The sequence below is a fragment of the Ammodytes marinus genome, assembly GCF_949987685.1.
Source record: "Ammodytes marinus genome assembly, chromosome: 2".
Taxonomy (NCBI): Eukaryota; Metazoa; Chordata; class Actinopteri; order Uranoscopiformes; family Ammodytidae; genus Ammodytes; species Ammodytes marinus.
In genome coordinates this window covers 9,000,116-9,020,444 of record NC_137231.1, presented here as the reverse complement: position 1 = coordinate 9,020,444, position 20,329 = coordinate 9,000,116, and the positions used below count along the sequence as shown (strand labels likewise).

General features: G+C 42.1%; 1 protein-coding gene across 4 annotated transcripts; it reads left to right on the top strand.

Annotated features, from left to right (window-relative positions):
* Positions 1–1,615: 1,615 nt before the first annotated feature.
* golga3 (golgin A3) lies at positions 1,616–20,182 on the top strand. 4 transcript variants are annotated; one of them, XM_080050650.1, is made up of 24 exons: positions 1,616–1,717; positions 2,800–3,048; positions 4,686–4,844; positions 5,826–5,938; positions 6,329–7,080; positions 7,339–7,447; positions 7,626–7,932; positions 8,068–8,270; positions 8,361–8,498; positions 9,089–9,250; positions 9,359–9,727; positions 10,451–10,528; positions 12,810–13,073; positions 13,197–13,291; positions 14,007–14,223; positions 15,069–15,212; positions 15,417–15,614; positions 15,710–15,826; positions 16,098–16,237; positions 16,359–16,491; positions 16,999–17,121; positions 17,341–17,505; positions 17,981–18,147; positions 18,261–20,182. In XM_080050650.1, exons 2-24 carry the CDS (start codon positions 2,910–2,912, stop codon positions 18,451–18,453), a joined length of 4,485 nt encoding a protein of 1,494 aa, XP_079906776.1. In that variant the 5' UTR covers positions 1,616–1,717; positions 2,800–2,909; the 3' UTR covers positions 18,454–20,182. The 4 variants fall into 4 exon arrangements, with proteins under 4 accessions (XP_079906776.1, XP_079906778.1, XP_079906775.1 ...); XM_080050652.1 differs by having other exon boundaries at positions 4,686–4,979; XM_080050649.1 differs by lacking the exon at positions 1,616–1,717 and adding an exon at positions 1,799–2,132 and having other exon boundaries at positions 4,686–4,979.
* The last annotated feature ends 147 nt before the right edge of the window (positions 20,183–20,329 follow it).

Here is a 20,329-nt window from a genome sequence, read left to right as displayed (position 1 = left end):
GTTTTGGGTGTTAGTGAGTCACAATTTCAATATCATTTAAAACATAGGAAAACACAGGTAGACCTGTACAGACATAGCTTCTACTATTACAAAATGAGTCATAGAGCAACCCCTGTAGGCCATGTGTTATAGAGAGCACCACATCTCGGGGACTCAGTTGCTAGATCTGATTTCCCCACACCTACACAAAATACCATTGTCAGTTGCAAGCGTGCAGATTCATCATTGTTTGATTTTACTCCACGGTGCCACTCCTTCAACCACCTTCACCCAGGAGTTCAGATAGGCATCCAAGCTGTTAATCACACACTGCTCTGAATGTGACTTGACCTTTTCACAAGCCTGTGTGGGCGAAACTGGTAGAATGTCAAATACCTGATTCAGTGAATGGAGAATAAAGCAGGGGGTTGATACCTAAACAGAATATTTCAAAAGATGGAATACTATTGGAAAAACACACTGGAGTGAGTCAATCTTCAGAAGGTTTAGCATTTTTCATATTATTCTGATAGCTGAAATTTGGGTTGCATATTTGTGATGAAAATAGGTAAGGTAAGGGTTCACTCTCTTGTGTCTTGTCGTACACAGTGTCGTTCGTGATACTACCACTAGATGGAACCAAAACCATTTGAATTCCTATGCAGTAGATTCAAATCAGAGCGCTTTTTCAAGGGCTCTGCTTAAAATGAGTATTTAAACCCTTTTAACTTTTATTTGCATCAAACAGTAAAATTGGCACTAGTTCAGCTAAGTTTGTTCATTTAGTTCATTTTTATTTAAACAGGTGAGTCATTAAGAACAAGTTCTTATTTACAATGACAGCCCTGTCATTTGGCTCTAGACTTTAATGATGTAGGCTACACATAGATTTTCTTGTCCGGTGTCTTATGTGTGGTGCTGTGGAGCAATATAGGCCTATTAGTCCTTCAGTATCTGTGTTTGGGCATTCAAAGCAAGGGTCCTGTTGTGGATGTTGCAGCAGTATATTTGCTTGCTTTTTACAAAGATGAATACAGATTTAGTTTTGCATCAACATCCAACAGTTCATAGTCTATTAATGTAGACAACGTGATTAGCAATAATAATAATAGGCCTAATAATAGGCGAATAATCCAATTGCACGCACAGAACAAACAGACTACAACCAGGAACCAGGATATGCAAATAAAAAAAATGCACCTCAGAATGACAATGACAGATGTGTTAAATGAAGGCTATAACCAAAACATCATCTTCACTAAAATCCTTATGAATAACTCTCATTACATTGGGCAGTGGAAATAAATGTGCGTATTAATGCAATCTATGCAGTCATTTCAGCCGGCTCATAAAGCGACATTGGCAGCTTTTAATGGCACTTGTGTGTGTCACCTAGCTGAAGAGCAGGGCGCAGCTCTTTGGCCACAAGAGTGGAGCAGTGTACCACATCCTACCCGCATCCTTCACATCTACCAGCGGTAGTGTTGTCCGTTCCATATTATAGTTCGTGTAATGCATGTAGGCTATCATTGACATTTGCATTTACAATCTGATTATTTAATAGAATTAACACAATAGGTTTTGTTATTTAAGATCCAGACGTTGACACACCCTCGCTGTCGTGGTCTATCGTGCTTTATTTGTTCTTCCAGATGTGTTTGTGTCCTCTGTTTCTAGTCGGACACATAAGGGACGGAAACCAAACAGCCACGTAGTTTAAGGCGAAGCTCGCAAAGAGGTGAGCGTTTATGGTCCTTTGTAACATTTACCGAAATTGTCATTTTGTAATTCACACATAGACTTGGAAATGTGCTTACGCGACAGAAGGCAATTCGTTAACCTATTTAAAATATTAAACTAAACGCTCTGCGCTGGCGACTGAAGCTATCGAGTTAGCACATTTAGCTTGACAGGTCCCGTCGTAAACACTAACGCTAGCTAGCCGCCTCGCTAGCACCGCGAGCTAGTTTCATCCACCTAGTTACCTTTTAAATCCGTCTTCCTTATCATTAGCCGATATCACTTCAGTAAACACACGAGGGCAACATAACAGCCCGTGCATTTACGTCCATCAATCAATGAGAGTCTCGTGCTTGTGTCTTATGATCTGGTGACCCGAGCAAGACCGTGTCAAACTGAACACTGTTAGCCAGGTAAGACACCACCTGTCAGAAAAGCTAACTTAGCAACACAACCTCGGAGTCGAAGCTTATTATTAATAACTAAAGTGACATATAGCATGCGATAATTATGCAACTTAAAACACGCAGGAGCTTTGAATAGTATCGCTGTATCCGCTCTGTAAAGCAACACATCGCACACCTTCCGCTCTCTGCGTAGACAGAGACAGCTAGACAATTTTTAAAAATTAATAGACGCACCCGATAAGTAAACATGGTTTATAGGTTCTGAAATCGTTTTAGCAAATTCGGTAAACATAGAAGCAGCAGCTGCTCCTCCCTTTACAATATAAATAACGTAGACTATGTGCCCAAGAGTCTTAAATAGAATGTATTGAATACAACTTGAAACTGTCATATTTGTTTTTGCTGCATCTGTTTCTCATTGCGATTCAATGTTAGTTGCTAGACTATCTATATTCGACGTGAGACAATCGTTTTAACTAACGAGCCAGCTTATTAGCCCTTGGCTCTCTAGCTTATGTTGTATTCAAGTACGCTGTCTTGTTACATAACGTTATTACTGTCAGACACTCCCGAGGAGCTACAACTTCTTCTACATTCATCTTTATAACATATTCTCAAAACAGGAGTTCGAAATTTTAGGGCAGGTGTTAAACTCATTGTGTTCTGTCTTTAGTGCTGTGGACACTGACCTGCTCCCAGCTGGCCTGCCCTCTAAAGAAGATGGTTTTGTGAGAAGTTCTTTCCTAAAGGCCACCAGCAGTATTGGGATTCTTCGGTATCTTAATGGAAACTGATATTATCCAATCAGAAGCAGCTCAAATGGAGGTCGTTGCTCATCAAGAAGTCCATGTGACCAAATCCAAGGAGTCTGAACAGCATGGGCCGGAGAACACAGAGCACTCAATGGGGGATATTCCTAATGGTGAGTACTGATGCTGTCTCAATTCAATACAGTTAGGGTGCATTGTATACAATATAGGTAGGCTTAATTGTGTCAATGCAACACCAACCCCCTCACTATCACTGAGTGGCAAAACGATCCATCCAAAATGTGCCAGCTATGAATAGCTAGAGCTGAGATACTTGGAGAAAAAGGACCTTAACTTATAAATAGCTTTTAAAATTAAATTAATAAATGAGGCAATCTGGATATGAGCTGATTCCTATGCCAATATTGAGTTTTGTGGCATGTCTAGTTAAACACTTAGGGAGCCGTACATGAAGACCGTAGGCTTATTTGAAAACATTTGTCAGACTGATCAAAATCACCATTACTTCAAAGCTGAGTTTACTTGTCTGTGGACAGGTTTGTAAGAAACATTTAGATGTTATAAATGTTTACTAGTAAGGAAATTGATAGCAAACATGTGCATGGGTAGGGAATCTTGCACAGCCCTTTTTGAACAGATCACTTTATTTTACAATTCTACTTTAGCATGGAAGCAGCAGTGTGTTAAGTATGTGTTGTGTGTGATCTCGGATGCTGATTCTTGTGTGATATCCACTGAGTGAAAAGTGACTCACGTTGACCTCCATATAAAGAGGCCTCATGTAACCATAGCCTAGAAATAACTTTGTATTTGGCTATGTGTAATATATTCCTATTAGAATGACTGTCATAGTGCTGTGATTAGCTTTTTTTTTTGTCCATCGGTGCTGTCTGCAAAGTTGTTTCCCCTTTAGGCGTACAACTGGTATCTCTTGAATCTATACTTGTATCCTGACATGCATGACCTGGTCTGGTAGCTACTACGAGGCTCGAGGCCTTCTCCTGCTCCATGTTACCCGGCTCTGAGGACTAATGTGTTCAAAGGCTGAATTGAATTCTAATGTCTCACTATGATTACATTTCACACAGTAGTTAAGCTTCAGTAAGTAGAAAATTGAGCATTATGGAAATTGTAAAAACATTTTCTCAGATTTATCAAAGCTCCCCACAGAAACACGGAAGACATGTTTTTACAGACGATGGTGTTTTCCTTTTTAAGTAACACGTGGATTTCATTTTCAATCATAGGCAGTTCATTGAATCACATTTTAAGTGAACACTGTACAATGCTGTTTGCATTTCTCTGCCAATCTTGACTATTTCTCTATAATATTAAAATATTCATGACTACATAAGCAATAATCATAGTGACGGTTTGGAGAATAATTTCCTTAGGTACTGTATTATTGATTAGGATCTGCACTGAAAAACTCAACGTATCAGCTAAACCAGCACTGTGTCAGTGCAGTTTGATCATATTTCTTGAACAGACATATGCGTTAAAATACAACAAATGTAATTACACTGCACAATATTAACCACAATCGTGCTTCTTGGCAAAGGGAATGTGTGCTCTGCAGCTAAAGCGATGCCACAGTCAGTAACAAATGTTTCCAGCTACCTTCTCTTTTTTTCTTCACTTAAGCTACTGTAGCTTGACGAGAAAAAAAAGTTGCCCAGCCAGCTTGCCAAGTGGAATGACTTTCACTTTGCAGGTCTCGTTCACAAAAGAACATATCAGGAGGACTAATTGTCACATTCCTCTCCCCCCCACCCCCTTCGCCTTTCAGGTCCTGTCAGTTCGGATGTGGTGCCAAACGGAGACGGACTGGCAGAGGGCTTCGGTGCTGCGGGGGACGCCTGTATGAATGGGGCCCTACCTCCAACAGCCCCTCCACAGAGCACCAGCTCCCCCATCAACTTCCTGACCCATGAAGGGCCCTCCCCAGGTGTGGCTGCTGCTGCTTATCCACCCATGATGCTAGAGCAGTCTGTGGGGGCTAGTGCTGATGAGGTCACGGTTCACACGGGGGATTCATTGCAGTCCCTCAGACTCAGTATGCCTATGCAGGAGACACAGTTGTGTAAGCTATGCATATACGTATTTGGAGTGAATGCCCCCTCCATAACCCCCCCCTATTTATTAACCTCATTTTTGCTGTGGGATGTTTTGCTTTGTTTGGCTCATGTGCACATCCTTCAACAGAGAAAATGAACTCCCTTGTGTTTGAACAGAAGTATTCAGTGGGATTTTTCCTTTAGTTGTTTGAGTGTACCGTACCCCCTTCCTGCAACTCATAGGCATGCGCTTGTTTGATCAGATTTGGATGTGGGTTCTTTATTGGACACACTGTTTACTAATGGACTAATGGCTGCGTTTTTGGAACTAACCCCCCTACTGTGTTATATTTTTGGTGGTATTTCAAAGGCAGTCTCAGTTGCCTTGTTCACAATAATGAGATGTAATATTTTTAGGCTTGGACAGTTTATGCCAAGCCTAAAAATAATTTTAGGCTTGGCAAACACTGTGGTGATCTCACGTTGTGATATTATCCACAAAGAATACATGAAGCATATCTCTTTTTGATTGCACATGAACACACGACTGATCCACTTTCTTCATTTAAAGGTGCAGTGCGTAAAGGGAGTCAGAACAGACTTGGTAGGAATGGAATGTTGTATTCATAAGTATGTTTTAATTAAGTATTCGCTTGAAAATAAAACGGGAGGGGTAGCAACGGCGCATTGCAGTCTAGATTTTTCCCCACTAGATGCAGCTGAAATACACCTTTATTACACACTGCACCTTTTAAACATACAGCTACTTGCCAGGATTCAACTTTTACAAAAACACATAAAAGGTGTTGTTGCACAGTATTTGATGATTGGGGCGACTTTCCTCTTTTTGTTCTAACACACTTTCCCTTCAGCCAATGAGAAGCCTTCCTTGGAGATGGAGAACGAGGAGAAGATTCGCCTGGAGGCTCGCCGGCGTCTGGAGGAGCAACTCAAACAGTACAGAGTGCAGAGACACAAGGACAGAGTGAGTGACCGGAGGAGATGGCAGGTTCTCCTATATGCCCTCGACATGTTTCCTCAGCCAGCTTCGGCATTGTTTGACGTGGGATTTCTCCATTAGACCACTATCTATTTTAATGCTGTATACGTGGCTTTCAACTTCTGCTTTGTGCTCGTGGAAAGACTGACACTCTGAGATTTGTTACAAAGCATGATATTTTTGTGGAAAATGTAGCCCACAAGATGAAACGTTTAAGAGGTATGGAGGCCACAGGTTTTCAAATTTGATCAATGTTCAGCAAAGGCACACTTTTTTGAGAGTGCCATGTATTTGTGTATTTGGTAAATTGACTGTCTTCCACTGTGTGTCAGGGAGACAGTACCATGGTTAATTTCTATCATTATCTCTCTCTAGTCTCACCGCACCACCACCAGGAGCAGGCAATTCAGCACCCTGGACCCAGAGATCATGCATCATCCCGAGGGTCTGCCCCGGGCCAACACTCTTGCCATGACCACAGAGTATTCCTTCCTGAGGACCAGTGTCCCCCGCGGTCCTAAACTGGGCAGCTTGGGAATTCCCCCTTCCAAGGAGAAGAAGTCCAGGTCGCCGCGCCCGAACAAGATCCACTCCCTGGCTGACTACAAGTCTCCTGAGAATGATGATGGTGGAGGAGGAGCAGGAGGAGCAGGAGGAGCAGGTGGAGGTGGTGGTCAAACATCAGACAGCAATATGAGCTCCCTCCAGTCCTCCATGAGCTCAGTGTCCACGTTGTCTGAGGTCAGTGTGATGTCTGAGGGCAGGACCTGTGAGACGGAGCCACAGCAGCCCGGTGCTTCACTCACAGTCAATGCGGACAATGTGTCGGAAATCAACGGCAGCGAATCGGGAACGAGGCCCGGTAACGACGGCAACGACAGCGACAGTTCGTCTTACAGCAGCGTGTCCACCAGGGAGACGTACGGCACGCTCTCTGCTGCAGTGGAGAGGCAGAGGGGATCCTACACTGTGGAGGGCAGGGAGATCGCCCCAGACGCCATGGGGCACTTCCCCTCCCTACAGGAGGTGCTGCAGGCAGCCAGCGACGAGCAGCACCTGCTGGAGCTGGAGAACCACAGAGAAGGCACAGCGGAGCCCCGCAGCCGCAGAGACAGCTTCTCAAGCAGGTATATGTCAGAATCGGATAGAGAAGGAATCTAATAATGACTACAGTCCACGTTTCCAGGCATTTATGTTGTGTTGATTACTGTCAAATGCAAGCCAATTATATTTTGAGATAGTGCTAGAAGTGAAATTCCTCAAATTGAATGAGCTGCAACTCACACTTTTGTTTGTAACTGTATATTACAAAACACACCTGATTGATTTTCTAATGCTACATAGAGTGCCACTGCCAACTTTGTTTACGTATGTTTTTTTCCTAGTGTCTCCTTGGAGAGTTCAGTGATGGGCCATGATGACATGCTGCAGGTGTTAAAAGAGAAAATGAGACTGGAGGGTCAGCTGGAATCTTTGTCTTCTGAAGCCAATCAGGTAATGAGACACACACACACCATTTGTCATCATATTTTCTGTTCCTTCTGCACAGGATTGGACCAAATAATACGTCAACCATTTAATCATCCAATAGAGCACCATGACACACACTTGACCATTTGATTATATTACATTGAAAGGGGGTTATTTTGATCACCTCTTGTACACCTCTCAGGCTCTGAAGGAGAAGACAGAGCTTCAGGCCCAGCTGGCTACAGTCAATGCTCAGCTGGAGGGTAAGAAGGAGGAGGCCCAGCTCAGCCAGAACAAGCAGAGCGTCCTGACTAAAGAGGTGAGCACGCTGAGGCAGAACTGTAGCCAGCTGGAGAAGGCCATGGTGGAGCTCCAGGGAAGTCTGGAGAGCAGGAACGCCAGTCTGGCTTCACTGAGCAACGACCTGAAGATGGCTGAAGACCAGTACAACAGGCTGATGGGCAAGGTGGAGGAGATGCAAAACACTGTGACCTCAAGAGACAATATAGGTGAGTGATGGAGGGCCAGAGGGCTGAGTGTTATAGTCAACATCTAAAGATGAACCCCTAAATATGGCCTTGGAGAACACTGAATACCTGTTTGCATACCCACCCTCATGATACATTTCCGTTCCACACTTTCAGTTCAGGACTTGCGTCAGCAGATGGGTGGTCTTCACAGCCAGCTCCAGCAGGTGCAGCTGGAGCGCAGCACCCTGCAGAGTCGACTGAAGACCTCGCAGGCTGAGATCGACTCGCTGCAGCAGGTCAGACAGTGGTACCAGCAGCAGCTAGCGGTGGCCCAGGAGGCAAGAGTACGACTGCAGAGCCAAATGGCCAACATGCAGGTAGGCTTGGTGCTAATGTCTTTAAGGCTGGGTATTTGTCAGACACCAGAGTTGACATGACACACTTGTTGTTGGTGGTTTCTCTCCCAGACTGGACAGATTAATCAGATTGGCACGCTGGAACATCTGAAGCTGGAGAACGTGACTCTGTCCCACCAGCTCAACGAGACCCAACACCGCTCCATCAAAGACAAAGAGCGCATCGCTGTTCAGCTGCAGAGCATTGAGGTATATTTTACAACATCCCTCTGTGCATATGTCTTCTTCAGATTGGTCTTTATATTCTGAAAAAATATGCATTACGCAGTCAAGGACCTTTAGATAAAACGATAGTTACGTATGTAACTACGGTTCTATGAGTTCCGTGCTGTCAGTAGGAACTAAATAGAACCTGCCTCTCTGAATTACCAGTACTACAAGTTGGTTTTATTAGGTATCTGCTTTGTCAACCAATGGTTTTCTTACAGAAAGTCATAACAACTAAAACGCATCAAATAATATTCTTTTGTACAGATATGCAGGTACGCACCATTATCCGACGATGCATGCAGTTGAAGGTTGTTTTATTTTACCTAAAGCAAAAACCCAATCAACTCAACGTTCAGTAGCATAAAGAGCAATGTGTGAATGGAACTTACTCCCAAATGAAATTAAACAACAAAACACTCAATTTAGTTTAAAAAAAAATCCCTTCCTTTAATTATTTGTAGTGAGTAGGTTACAAACTAATGGAGATCCAAATGAACAAACAAATAATCTGTGGGAATGTTTTAAATATATCTTGCATATTGTGTTAACCTTTTTACTGTGTGACTTAGGCTGACATGCTGACCCAGGAATCCGCTTACAAGCAGATCCAGGATGCAAAGTCCATGGTGGAAGACGATCTGCAGCAAAAACTGGAAGAATTCGAGGAAGATCGAGAACGCTTGATGAAACTGGCCAACACAGCCAGCACACTGGAGAGGGAACTAGAGCAGGTAAAGCACGCCAATTGTCACAGTAATGTGTTTACTTGTTGTAAAGGTTAATACATTTCTTATTGTGCTCCAAACGGCCATTCACACTCTGTCCCCCTCTTATCGTAGGTGAGGTTGAGCCTGTCCCAGAAGGACATGCAGCTGCAGTCTCTCCAGAAAGAGCACTTGGAGCTGATGCGGCAGCTGACCAGCACTCAGGAGCAGCTTCAGTCCAAAGAGCAGGCCATCAACCAGCTGGAGGCCCGCTACCTGGAGCTGGAGGCCCAGCTGGCCGAGCTGCAGACGGAGAGCGGGGCCAAGGACGACAACATCCACTTCCTCCAGAACGAGAAGATAGTCCTGGAGGTGGCACTGCAGGCTGCACGCGCAGACAAGAGCCTGCTGGACGAGGGCGCTGAGAGGCTGGGAGAAGACGTGCTGGTGGCTGCAGACGTCTTGGATCAGCTCAGGCAGGAAGTGCAGGTCAAAGCCGGTCAGGTAAGAGATGAGATGGAAGACAAAAAGTGCCAAAGTGTGATTAAACCATTACGAGTAACTTAAAGGTGCAGTGTGTAATATGACATCATCAAGTAAGTTCTAGAAAGTTCTAGAATGCAACGCTCCCAGGGTAACCCCACCCCTTTCGAATAATAACAGAAGCTACAGTGGCCTTCAAGGACAAGAACAATTCTAAATTTTAAACAATGCACCTGATGACATTCCAACTATGACACTTCCAAAATGGCGGTGACAAGGCCTTGGTCCAAACTATGGAGAAATATGGACATATATGAGACCCTTTCTGAGGGAAAAAAATAATAATTCTAAAAAAAAGATTCAGCTATATTATGCACTAACTTAAACGTACTTATGGATATTATAATTATTTTCTACAAAATCTGCTAGGAAATAAAACCCAAAATTCTACACACTGCAGTTTTAACAACAAATATTGATGTTCGCTCGCTGGCGTTATTATACATGAAACATAATCAACAAGTAGCATTATTTTCACCGTTTATTTAATAATTGCATTGCCTGTTCTGTCTTTGTTTTATCTTTGCATTTTGAATTTATTATTATGATATATATATATATATATATGAATATAAAATAAAAAATATGTGTCCAAAAAAATGAAATAATATATTTTGGATCTATTTTGTTGTAATCTCTGCACCACCATGTAGTAAATACTGAAGGGCATTTGCTTTGTTACAGATTGAGAAACTTCAACAGGAAAACAGCTCCCTGAAGAAACAAGCTCAGAAACTAAAGGAGCAGTTCCAACAGCAAAAGGTGTGAGATGATGTATTTTTACTAAATGGAAAGTGTGTAGAATACAGGGAGAAGTTTGACTGTGAAAGCAATTATGAACATTTATATAACACTTATGTAAATCTAGCGAATGGCTTGAGCTGGTGCTGTGGGAGGATGTATTGTAGAGCCCAGATGGCTGTCATCTCAGCAGCACAGTGCTTGTTGACAGGACTCAGTGGATTGAGTGCATCGACAGGCTGTTATAAAGAAGGCGGAGTTCATTGACAGATTGACAGTAATGGGAATTGTATTCAATTTCTTTCAAGACATGAGTTTTTTTTCAGACACTTCTGACTTGTGTGTTAACATTTATTCATGAAAAGCAAACTAGCCTACATCTGCTAGTGAAAAAGAATCCTTCTGCTGGATTATTAACAAATACATGTTGCCTACAAGCAGGGCTGTACAGTGCGACAGTTTTGATCGCATTTGCTACTGAAATTGATCACGTGCGATGATGAATACAACTCCAATCGCACTCGTGCTAGTGTTGCCACCCGTCCCGTTTTTCCCAGAATTGTTCTCTTTTTTTCACCAGCTGTGACCCGTTTTTTGGGGAAAATGCCAAAACCTCATTTGATTTCCTTCCTTCGTTCAGTAGTTAAGGCCGTCTCAGGGGCAGGGGCGGTCTTAACGATCTCGGGGCCCGTTTCAAGACCCTGTGTGGGGCCCCACACTTTTTTTTATTTATTTTTTTTTATTTTTTTAATAAATAATGCTTGTGCATGCTGCCCGCGAAAATAAAAAAGATTGTGGAAACCAGTTGGTTCATAGACGGATTATGAGATAATGGGCCCAGACTCTTTGTACCGTTTTAAAGTTAAATGCATCAGAGCAGAGGAACATTTTAATCAAATCTTGAGCTGCAGAAGGAACATTATTTTTCTTAAACAGGCACTCTTTACTCTGCAACTGTGAAAACAGTACAGTAGATTGGTCTGCAGACTCATGTTATATGATGGAGGGGCCCATTGCAACATATACAGGGTGGAAAGCTACTTTTCATGAACAGTATAGAATTTACACATAGCAAGCTTATTCCTGTTTGTGTGTGGGGGGCTTAGCTGTCCCTCATGAAGCCCCTTAGACAGAGCTAATAATGCTTTTGTTTTGCACTTGCTTTTCTATTTGTCACCTAGTTGGGGCCATGATGATTTATTTCCTTATATTTAGGCTATTCCTTGTTGGACCCTGTTATTGACATGAGTGACTGAGCTCTTTGACAATGCAACATTTAAAGTTACTATCAGTATTTCTGGCTTAGGCCCCCCCCCCCCCCGAGCCCTTGGGCCCCTGGGCATGGTTGCATGCAATATTATTCTCAAAGTGCACCAGATTGATGAATTTTACTTTAAAAGGTTGCATTTTTTTCTTCCGGGGCCCCCCTACAAGGTCCAGGGTCCCCACCCACCTCAGTCTCCCTATTTAGCCTATACTGTAAAAAGCACTGTAGGTGTGTATGGTTATTATAGGTCATTACACTGGTCAGTCTGAACTGGTAGCCTAATAATGGCCGAGCCCTCCGCCCCAAACATTCAAGTGTCCCTTTTTTTCCTAAATCCAAGGTGGCAACCCTAACTAGTGCGACAGCCTGCCAAATTGCAATTGGCAGGTTAGATTATTTTGTCTAAATTGCAATCAGTGCACCCCTATTAATTTTTCTACAATTATTACTGCACACACTAGGAAATAATATTAATTGAGAATCTCAAATGAGACCAAGATGACATGCTCAAAGGTAATTAGAGCGAAATGCAAGGGTTAAGGTTATGCAAGTTTTCGATCATACTTTGTGTGCTACCAAATTTATTTTTGTGCTACTGATTTTTTTTGCTTGCTAGCACCAGTGCTACCACTTTAAAAAATAAGCGTACAGCCCTGCCTACAAGTGAGATTAGGTTTTTACTGTCTTTTTGGCTTTGACCATTTTTGCTCAGAGAGAATGTAATGCTCCATCTGTGCTAAAATGCTGATTCTGTTAAAGCACTGACAGCCACTCTGGTTGCTATGTGCTTCAAACATGGTGCTCTTTTCTTTACTTTTCTGCTTTACTTTAACAAGTTCACTTCAGTTTTGATTATGTTATGTTATGTATCTTTGTTCCCACAACAATACAGCTGTACATATCGCGCTGCTATACCATCTCCAGAGTTTGTGGTGAAAAGTCTCAGTCAAGAAAAATCTGATCAAGACTACTTGCCCCTCCCCTCAGGAGAGAATGTTCAATTCAATTAGTTTCACACATGTACTATCATCCCAGGTGATGGTGGAAGCCTACCGTCGTGACGCCGCCTCCAAAGACCAGTTGATCAGCGAGCTCAAGTCCACCAAGAAGCGTCTGTCTGCGGAGGTGAAGGACCTGAAGCAGGAGCTGGTGGGCGTCCAGGGGGAGAGGCAGAAGGCTGAGCTGGAGCAGGCCCGGCTGCAGAAGGAGGTGGTGAGGGTGCAGGAGCAGATGAGCAACATGGAGGCCCATCTGGAAGCCATTCAGACCGAGAGGAACCAGCTAGAAACACAGATCCAGGTTCATCATAAGTGATTTCATTTGTTTCAATATGTCTTATCAAATGTACTTCACAGTGCACCTTTAAGGATAAGGGTAAATGAGACATCAATGTATTAAATGGAGTATTTCTTTGCTCTCCAGTCCCTACAGTTTGACCATAGCCAGCTAGCAGCAGTGACCGAGGAGAACGAAGGCCTGAGGAAACAGGTGGAGCAGCTGGAGTCGGGAGCCAAAAAGTGAGTCATGTGCTTGGTTGAGGTTTTTGCGCTTCAATGATGCCAACAGTAATGACTCGCACGCACCATGATGCACATCTCTGTTGACAAGGGCTATTTTGAAATACTAACTAAGGGTGCTGCTTATACAATTTCTAATCTCCACATAGAAATATGAGTCAGCAGATGTATTTTGAGAAGGAAATGGACATTTGTCCAAATCACTGCACTCTGTTTATGTGTCACCTAAATCTGTAAATTGAATTGAAACCTTTATTTAAAATCTCAGAAATCATCCAGGTCTCCCTCATTTTCAAGGATGGTTGTGAGGTGAAAGAAACAAACACATAGAGAGAAATAAATAAATAAAAATAATACTCAAGGAAAACAATTGCACACTAAGGTGAACAATCGTCTTGAAATATTCCAAGTGTAGTAAGAGTGTCCATTTTAAGTGAACGTTGTAGGTAGTTCATTGCTTTTGGTGCACAGAATTTTAAAAACAGATTTACCAAACTCTTGAGTTAACCCGCGGAACTTGAAGTATAAGGCAGTTTGTTGAGTGAGTTCGGTAAGTTCCTGTGATCCAAAATTTAAAAAAAAAATGTTTTAAGATCTACAGTCGACTCGCCCACATCTTATGTTCATATGTACTGTATGTATGGTCTGCTTTCACAACAACCTGATTTCTCCATGTACATTTTTATAACTTTGTTTCTTATTTGTAATAAAATAGAGCCATCTCAGAACAGAAGGTGCGCATGAAGCGGCTGGGGACAGATCTGACCAGTGCTCAGAAAGACATGAAGGCCAAACACAAGGCGTATGAGAACGCAGTGGGCATCCTGAGCAGGAGGCTGCAGGAGGCTCTGACCGACAAGGAGACGGCCGAGGCAGAGCTAGTCAAACTCAAGGCCCAGGTGTCTGATGGGGGAAACAGCCAGGCTTTACAGGTATGCTATTAACCAGCCAGATCTTTTGCAGTTCCTTGAAAAAGCTACAGCACACCGTTTGGCACAGAGTAACAGGCACTACTAGCAGATGGAAATGTTTGTTACAAATGTGCCACCAAGAGCATTACACATTAAGGCAGGCTCTCATCCATTCTTCATTTGAAGGTGCTATGAGGAACTTTTTAAATATTTCTGAAACAGTCTCATTTTTCCTCAGAGGGTCATAGATTACATGTAACAGCAAACGAGACCATCAGTGAAAAGAATGCTATTTTTGTATAGTTTTTCTTTATGCCTTTGTCATGGTTACGCTCAACCAGGAACTACACCTTGCTTATTAAAAACACTACCGCTTTTGTCCAAAGGGTGTGCAAGAATGAACACAAACGGAAAGTTCCTTAGTGCACCTTTAATTTCCTTCTTTTTAAAAAGGGGTACATTATGTGTAAGATTGTTTCCACACACTCCACACTTGGGGGGCCTAAGTCAGCAAGGATATAAGGTCTGAATAAACTAAAGAATGTTAGTCTTGCCACTGTCAAGCTAAGTTGAAGAATAAGTCATATTTAGCTTAACTAATTGAAGTAAAGGAGTACTTGTATTCAGAGTAAATGAGGAATACTAATATAGTATAAAAGCCATGTTTTTTACTGCGTCTTCCCACAGAAACAAGCACCATTTTGAAAACATCGATTAACAGGAAGAATTCAGTCTAACTTTGTCCTCGACTAATATTTCTTTATCATACAGATTTTTATTTTTTTTTCATTGTACTATCCTGGATGACTGCACCTGTTGTGTCACTGAAAACCTTGAAACACACTGTATTTTCTTCTGTCATCCAGGAGAAGATTAAGGCTCTGCAGGGTGAGCTGCTGGCTGTGTCCAGCAGTAAGAAGATGCTGGAGAAGGAGCTGCAGGAGGTGATCAACCTCACCACCACAGAGCTGGAGGACTACCAGGAGAAAGTCATGGAGCTCGAGGACGAGGTGAACAATGCTGCTTTTCTATCCTTTTGTGTTATGACATTGAAGTGTTTTAAAAGAGCTGCTCGTTACGTCTCATGAGAAATAATGAATGTGTATTTATTTCATGTTCCTTACTAATAACAACCATGTATGATCAGTGTATTTACTCAAATCATGTACGACGTACGTTATATTTTGCATTAACAACATGAACTGGTTTCACAGCTTCAAGAGTCCCGATGCTTCAAGAAGCGGATTAGAAAGTTAGAAGATGCCAACAAGAAGGTTGTACTTGAACTGGAGCATGAAAAAGGGAAACTGGCTGGATTGGCACAATCCCACAGTACACTGCGGGAGCATTCCAACATCCTGGAGTCTGCCCTAGCTAAGAGAGAGGCAGATCTAGTCCAACTCAACTTGCAGGTAAAAGAAAAAAATAATAGTTTGCATCTTTATAATGTTGATATATTTTTTTTGGATGGGCACACAACACTTTAAAACATGCATCCTTTGTTCAGGTTCAAGCTGTTCTGAAGCGTAAAGAGGAGGAGGACCTGCAGATGAAGCAGGCGGTGCACACTCTACAGCTGGCCTTGGAAAAAGAGAAAACCAAAGTCAAAGACCTGAAAGAACAGGTAGGATGTCTAAGCTGTATCAGCATGCAGTATACTTTCCTATTTTTCCTATTCCTAGTTTAAATGCTCGATGCTCGTCAATTTCATTTTTACCTTTTCGAATGAGAATCTTCCAAATAATCTGTCATTCAAATATATATTGTTTTATTTTTATTTTTTATGTTTTGCTTGGGCTTGGCATTAGACACAATAAGCCTTTTGAAAATATACAGTTAGAAAGCAGCTTTTTGGTCTGGAACAGTTAGCTGTAATGATGTGATGTGTCCTTCAGGTGGCAGCAGCGAAGGCTGAAGCAGCCCACAATAGGCGGCACTACAGAGCAGCCATGCTGGAGCTGACAGAGATCAAGAAGGACCTGCAGGCCAAAGAGGACCTGGTCTCAGCTCTGCAGAGTGAATCCCTCAAACTACAGTACGGGCTTTTGTCTCATTAGAAAATACAGTGACTTTTGGCACGTTTGTTTTTTTATGTAATATTGTTCTAGTTGTAAATCTCAGCACTCATGTATCACTGAACATTTGTGACACTGCAGAGCTCAGGATGAGCAGCACGCTCAGGAGGTGTCCGGGTTCCAAGAGGAGCTGAACGAGGCTCGTCTTCAGCTGCAGGTCCTCCAGAAACAACTGGACGAGGAACTGGCCAAGCAGCCGCTCACTAACCAAGAGGTAAGGCTTCTGAAGAGGGGTGGACTGAAATATGCAGCTGATATTCAAATATCTTGACAAAGAGAAGCTACCATCTCTGATATGTTAGACATGATGCAATTTTTTTGATTATATTGATTTCATATCAAGTAATATTGATAAGTCTGGGGCGCTCCGGTGGCGTAGTGGATAGAGCGCGCACCATATTGGCTCCGGCCTTCGTTGCAGTGGTCGTGGGTTCGAATCCGACCCATGGACCTTTACTGCATGTCATCCCCCCTCTCTCTCTGTCTCCCCATTTCAACTCTGTACTATCTAATAAAGCTTGAAAATGCATAAAAAACAATCTTAAAAATATTAATAAGCCTCAATCGATTATAACACAACATTTTGACCATAACATATTAAGTGTTTACCTTGGGTTTTCATGAAGAGTTTTTTGCGTTCCAGTTCTCCTGAATCAGTTTCAGTCTTAGTTTGCCACATTCTCGCATTGTCTAACACATCTTCCATTGCCTGCTGGTTCAGGTGGAGGACCTGAAGTGGGAGGTGGAGCAGAGGCAGAGGGAGATTGAGGCTCAGAAGCAGCAGATGGAGATGATGGAGCAGTGTCACCACAGGGAGCTGGACAACCTACAGAAAGCACTGCAGGCAAGTGTTCGCCTGACTGTAAAACATGGACCAAAAAGCTTCAAAGTCTAGCTTTCTACATGAATAGATTAAAAACAAGAAATAAATTGTCGCTGTGTTTCAAATGCAGAGAATTACGTTGTCTACTAAACCTATAAGCACTGTAGTGATTTGTCATTAATGCCACTTTCCTATTTTCAAAAGAGGTTCACAACTAACAAAGATTTCTCTCCACCTCAGACCATCAAAGTGGAGCTGGAGACTGTGCAGGAGGAGCTGGGCGGCACCAGGAAGGATAAGTTCATGCTTCAGGCCAAAGTGGGTGAGCTGAGGAACAGCATGAAGACTGTCCTACTGCAGAACCAGCAGCTCAAACAGGACCTCAAACAGAGCCGCCTGAGGAAGGTAAGGAATCCCATTTCTCTCTGTGAAGACGACGTGTCCTGTGATAGTTGTAGTGCTTTTTCCACAAGATTTCCAGCAGCACCACCTTTTTAAATTTGAGTAGCCTCTACATTTTTATACAAATTAAAATGGTTTGTCAATTTGCTAATATGTGTCATCATTTACACCAATAGATCCAATGAGCTAGTATTAGCCTACTTATGTATCGTAATGGCTCTAATGTTAAGTCGGCCTTTTCTTGGCACAAAGACTTTCAGATGGAATATTTAACACTGGCCGCAGTGAACAATGGTTATCATTTTACACAGCTGGGTTGTACCCTTACATATGTATGAGTAATGTTTACAAAGCCTCCACTCTCTCATTAGAAATACAAAAAAAACACCCAATGTTGTCAGTTTATCTCAAGATGAGAAATGTTTGCTAAAGATAAAAGCCTAAATACATTCCTTCATTGATGGTTTTGCTGGAGCAGCAGCGCATGGAGCTGAAGAGCGAGGTGAACCCATCCAACCCGGTGACGCCCGTTAAGATCCCAGACTGCCCAGTGCCCGCCTCCCTGCTGGACGAACTGCTGAAACCATCAACCTCTGTCAACAAGGAGCCCCTCAACAACCTACACAACTGTCTACGGCAGCTCAAGTAATATTAATATTTGTTCAAATGCAGCTACATGAAGCTTTTGTTTGCACCGTTCTGATTAGCTATCCAAATGCCAGAATACATAGAAAATGTTTTTTTTTTTACTTCCCCAGGGAGGAGATGGACAGCCTGCAGAAGCAGATGGAGGAACACACAGTAACAGTACATGAGTCAATGAGCTCGTGGACAAACACAGAGGAGGAACTGGCTCAACTGGGGCTTCAAGACAACATCTCCGAATCATCCACGCCACTGGACAACGTGGCGCTGGAAAATAACAATGAAGCAGAACCGCAGCAATCATAACAGCAGAACTTTTTCTCAGGCCAATCGAGGGAGAGTGGAGTTTTATCCACACAGGCACTTTTAAGCCCCTTGTTCCCTTTGTCTTTTCTTAACAATTGCTGCCAACATTTGGCATTTCTCCCATCAGCACAGAAGTGCTCTCGCAGAGTAATACTTTATATATCATAGCTTTATTCTTTCCTCTTTATTTGACGGTTGTTTTATATTTTTGTTATGTTATTATTACACATTTATTTATTTTGAGTTAAGGAATTACGGCTTACCCAACAGCTTCTCCTAATTTTTCAGTTTTGTTACCATAGATACAAATACGGATGTTGAGTTGTTCTGACTGATCTGTTAGGCCAGTTTCCCGCTGCTAAATCTGCAGATTTCCACACTGAAAGGTATTGAGTCATCATCATCCTCTCCTTGTAATATTAAATCAGTGGCTTTGATGCTGCTTAATAATGGCTGACATTACAAAAGGTGTTTTTTGGTGACAAACAAACCGTGAGTCAGCACAGACTGGCTAAGAACCGTTCTTCCATTTTTTTGTGCCTGTGTACGAGTTTCTCATCTATAAATGAACTGACCTGGGTTACACATCCACATGGTTTCAAAGCAGTTGATGAAACATCACTCCTTTTCATGATCTGAAGTAATGCACAACTCTTGTCAGTTGTTGTTTTTTGTATTGCCTCTAGTTAAAATGCAGTGTTTCTTACATTTGTTGAAACCACATCACCTTTGGTTCTTAAACTCTAAAAACATTGATCTCAGTTATATATATATATGGAAGTGTTTTGTTTAGCATGGACTGCAGTAATTCGCACGCAAAAAGGCCTTAAGCAATCTCTAATAAGCTGTAAAGGACTGAGTTGGTTTGAATGAGCATATTTCTGCTTAGGGTGTGTGCAAGATCAGATGTAAATTGTTATATTGTATATGTGTGCAAATCCTTATTGAAGAATGGTTTGCTGTAAAAATAAGTGGGTCCCATTAACTGACATTGCACACTAGATGATAAAAACTGAACTGATTGTGAGCAAAACAAGTTGTAAGAGACATGACTACTTCTCGCAGCAGGTGCAGTCAGATGTTATTTTTCTGTTACATTTGGTACTTACTGTATTTACGAAAAACGACTTCCCCCGAAGCAGATGTTATGCTTGTTTTATTGCTGTTTCATGGGTAAGGAGATAAGTTAATTGTTTTCCAGAGGTTAATATATAATGACACTTCCTTTTTTTTTTGTATGATTGTAAAGTGAGAATTGTTTAATAGTGTAACAGATGAAATACAAGAAGCAGAAATACCTTAAATCAAAGATGAGTTTTGGTACGGTTTCACTAAAACGTATAGGGGTCAAAGGATGGTACAGTAGCTTTCTGCATGCAACTGTGCTGCAGCTGCTGTGTTGATGCGCATTCCCACACTAAAACATTTTTTTAACAACATTGTATGCTTTTGAATTTCCAAAGGGACAATACATTTATTTTGAAGAGCCTGTTTATTAAGGCAAATAACGACTATGGTTTTACTGTGTTCTGACAAAAGATATTTGGGACTTTCTGGCAGATTCCCCTTAACTGTAACGTCAGGTAATATGTAATAATTGCTGGGGCACCTGCGCTCTATGCATAAACCTTGCTGTATCTGCTTCTTCTTTTCGCTCTCTCTCAAAGATGGGAAATGATTCATTCCTGTTTAACATTGTATTGGGAGATGTGATTGTATTTATCATAAAATTGCACTATTCATCTGTCATTGTAGTTTTTGCTCCTTCACTGGACGTTGTGTACAAAGACTTTAAAATATGTGTAAGAAGTTCTTAGGTCCACACGTTTCAGCTGAGGTTTTGTTCAGGCACTGTGTTAGACGGTCCGGGTCCTCG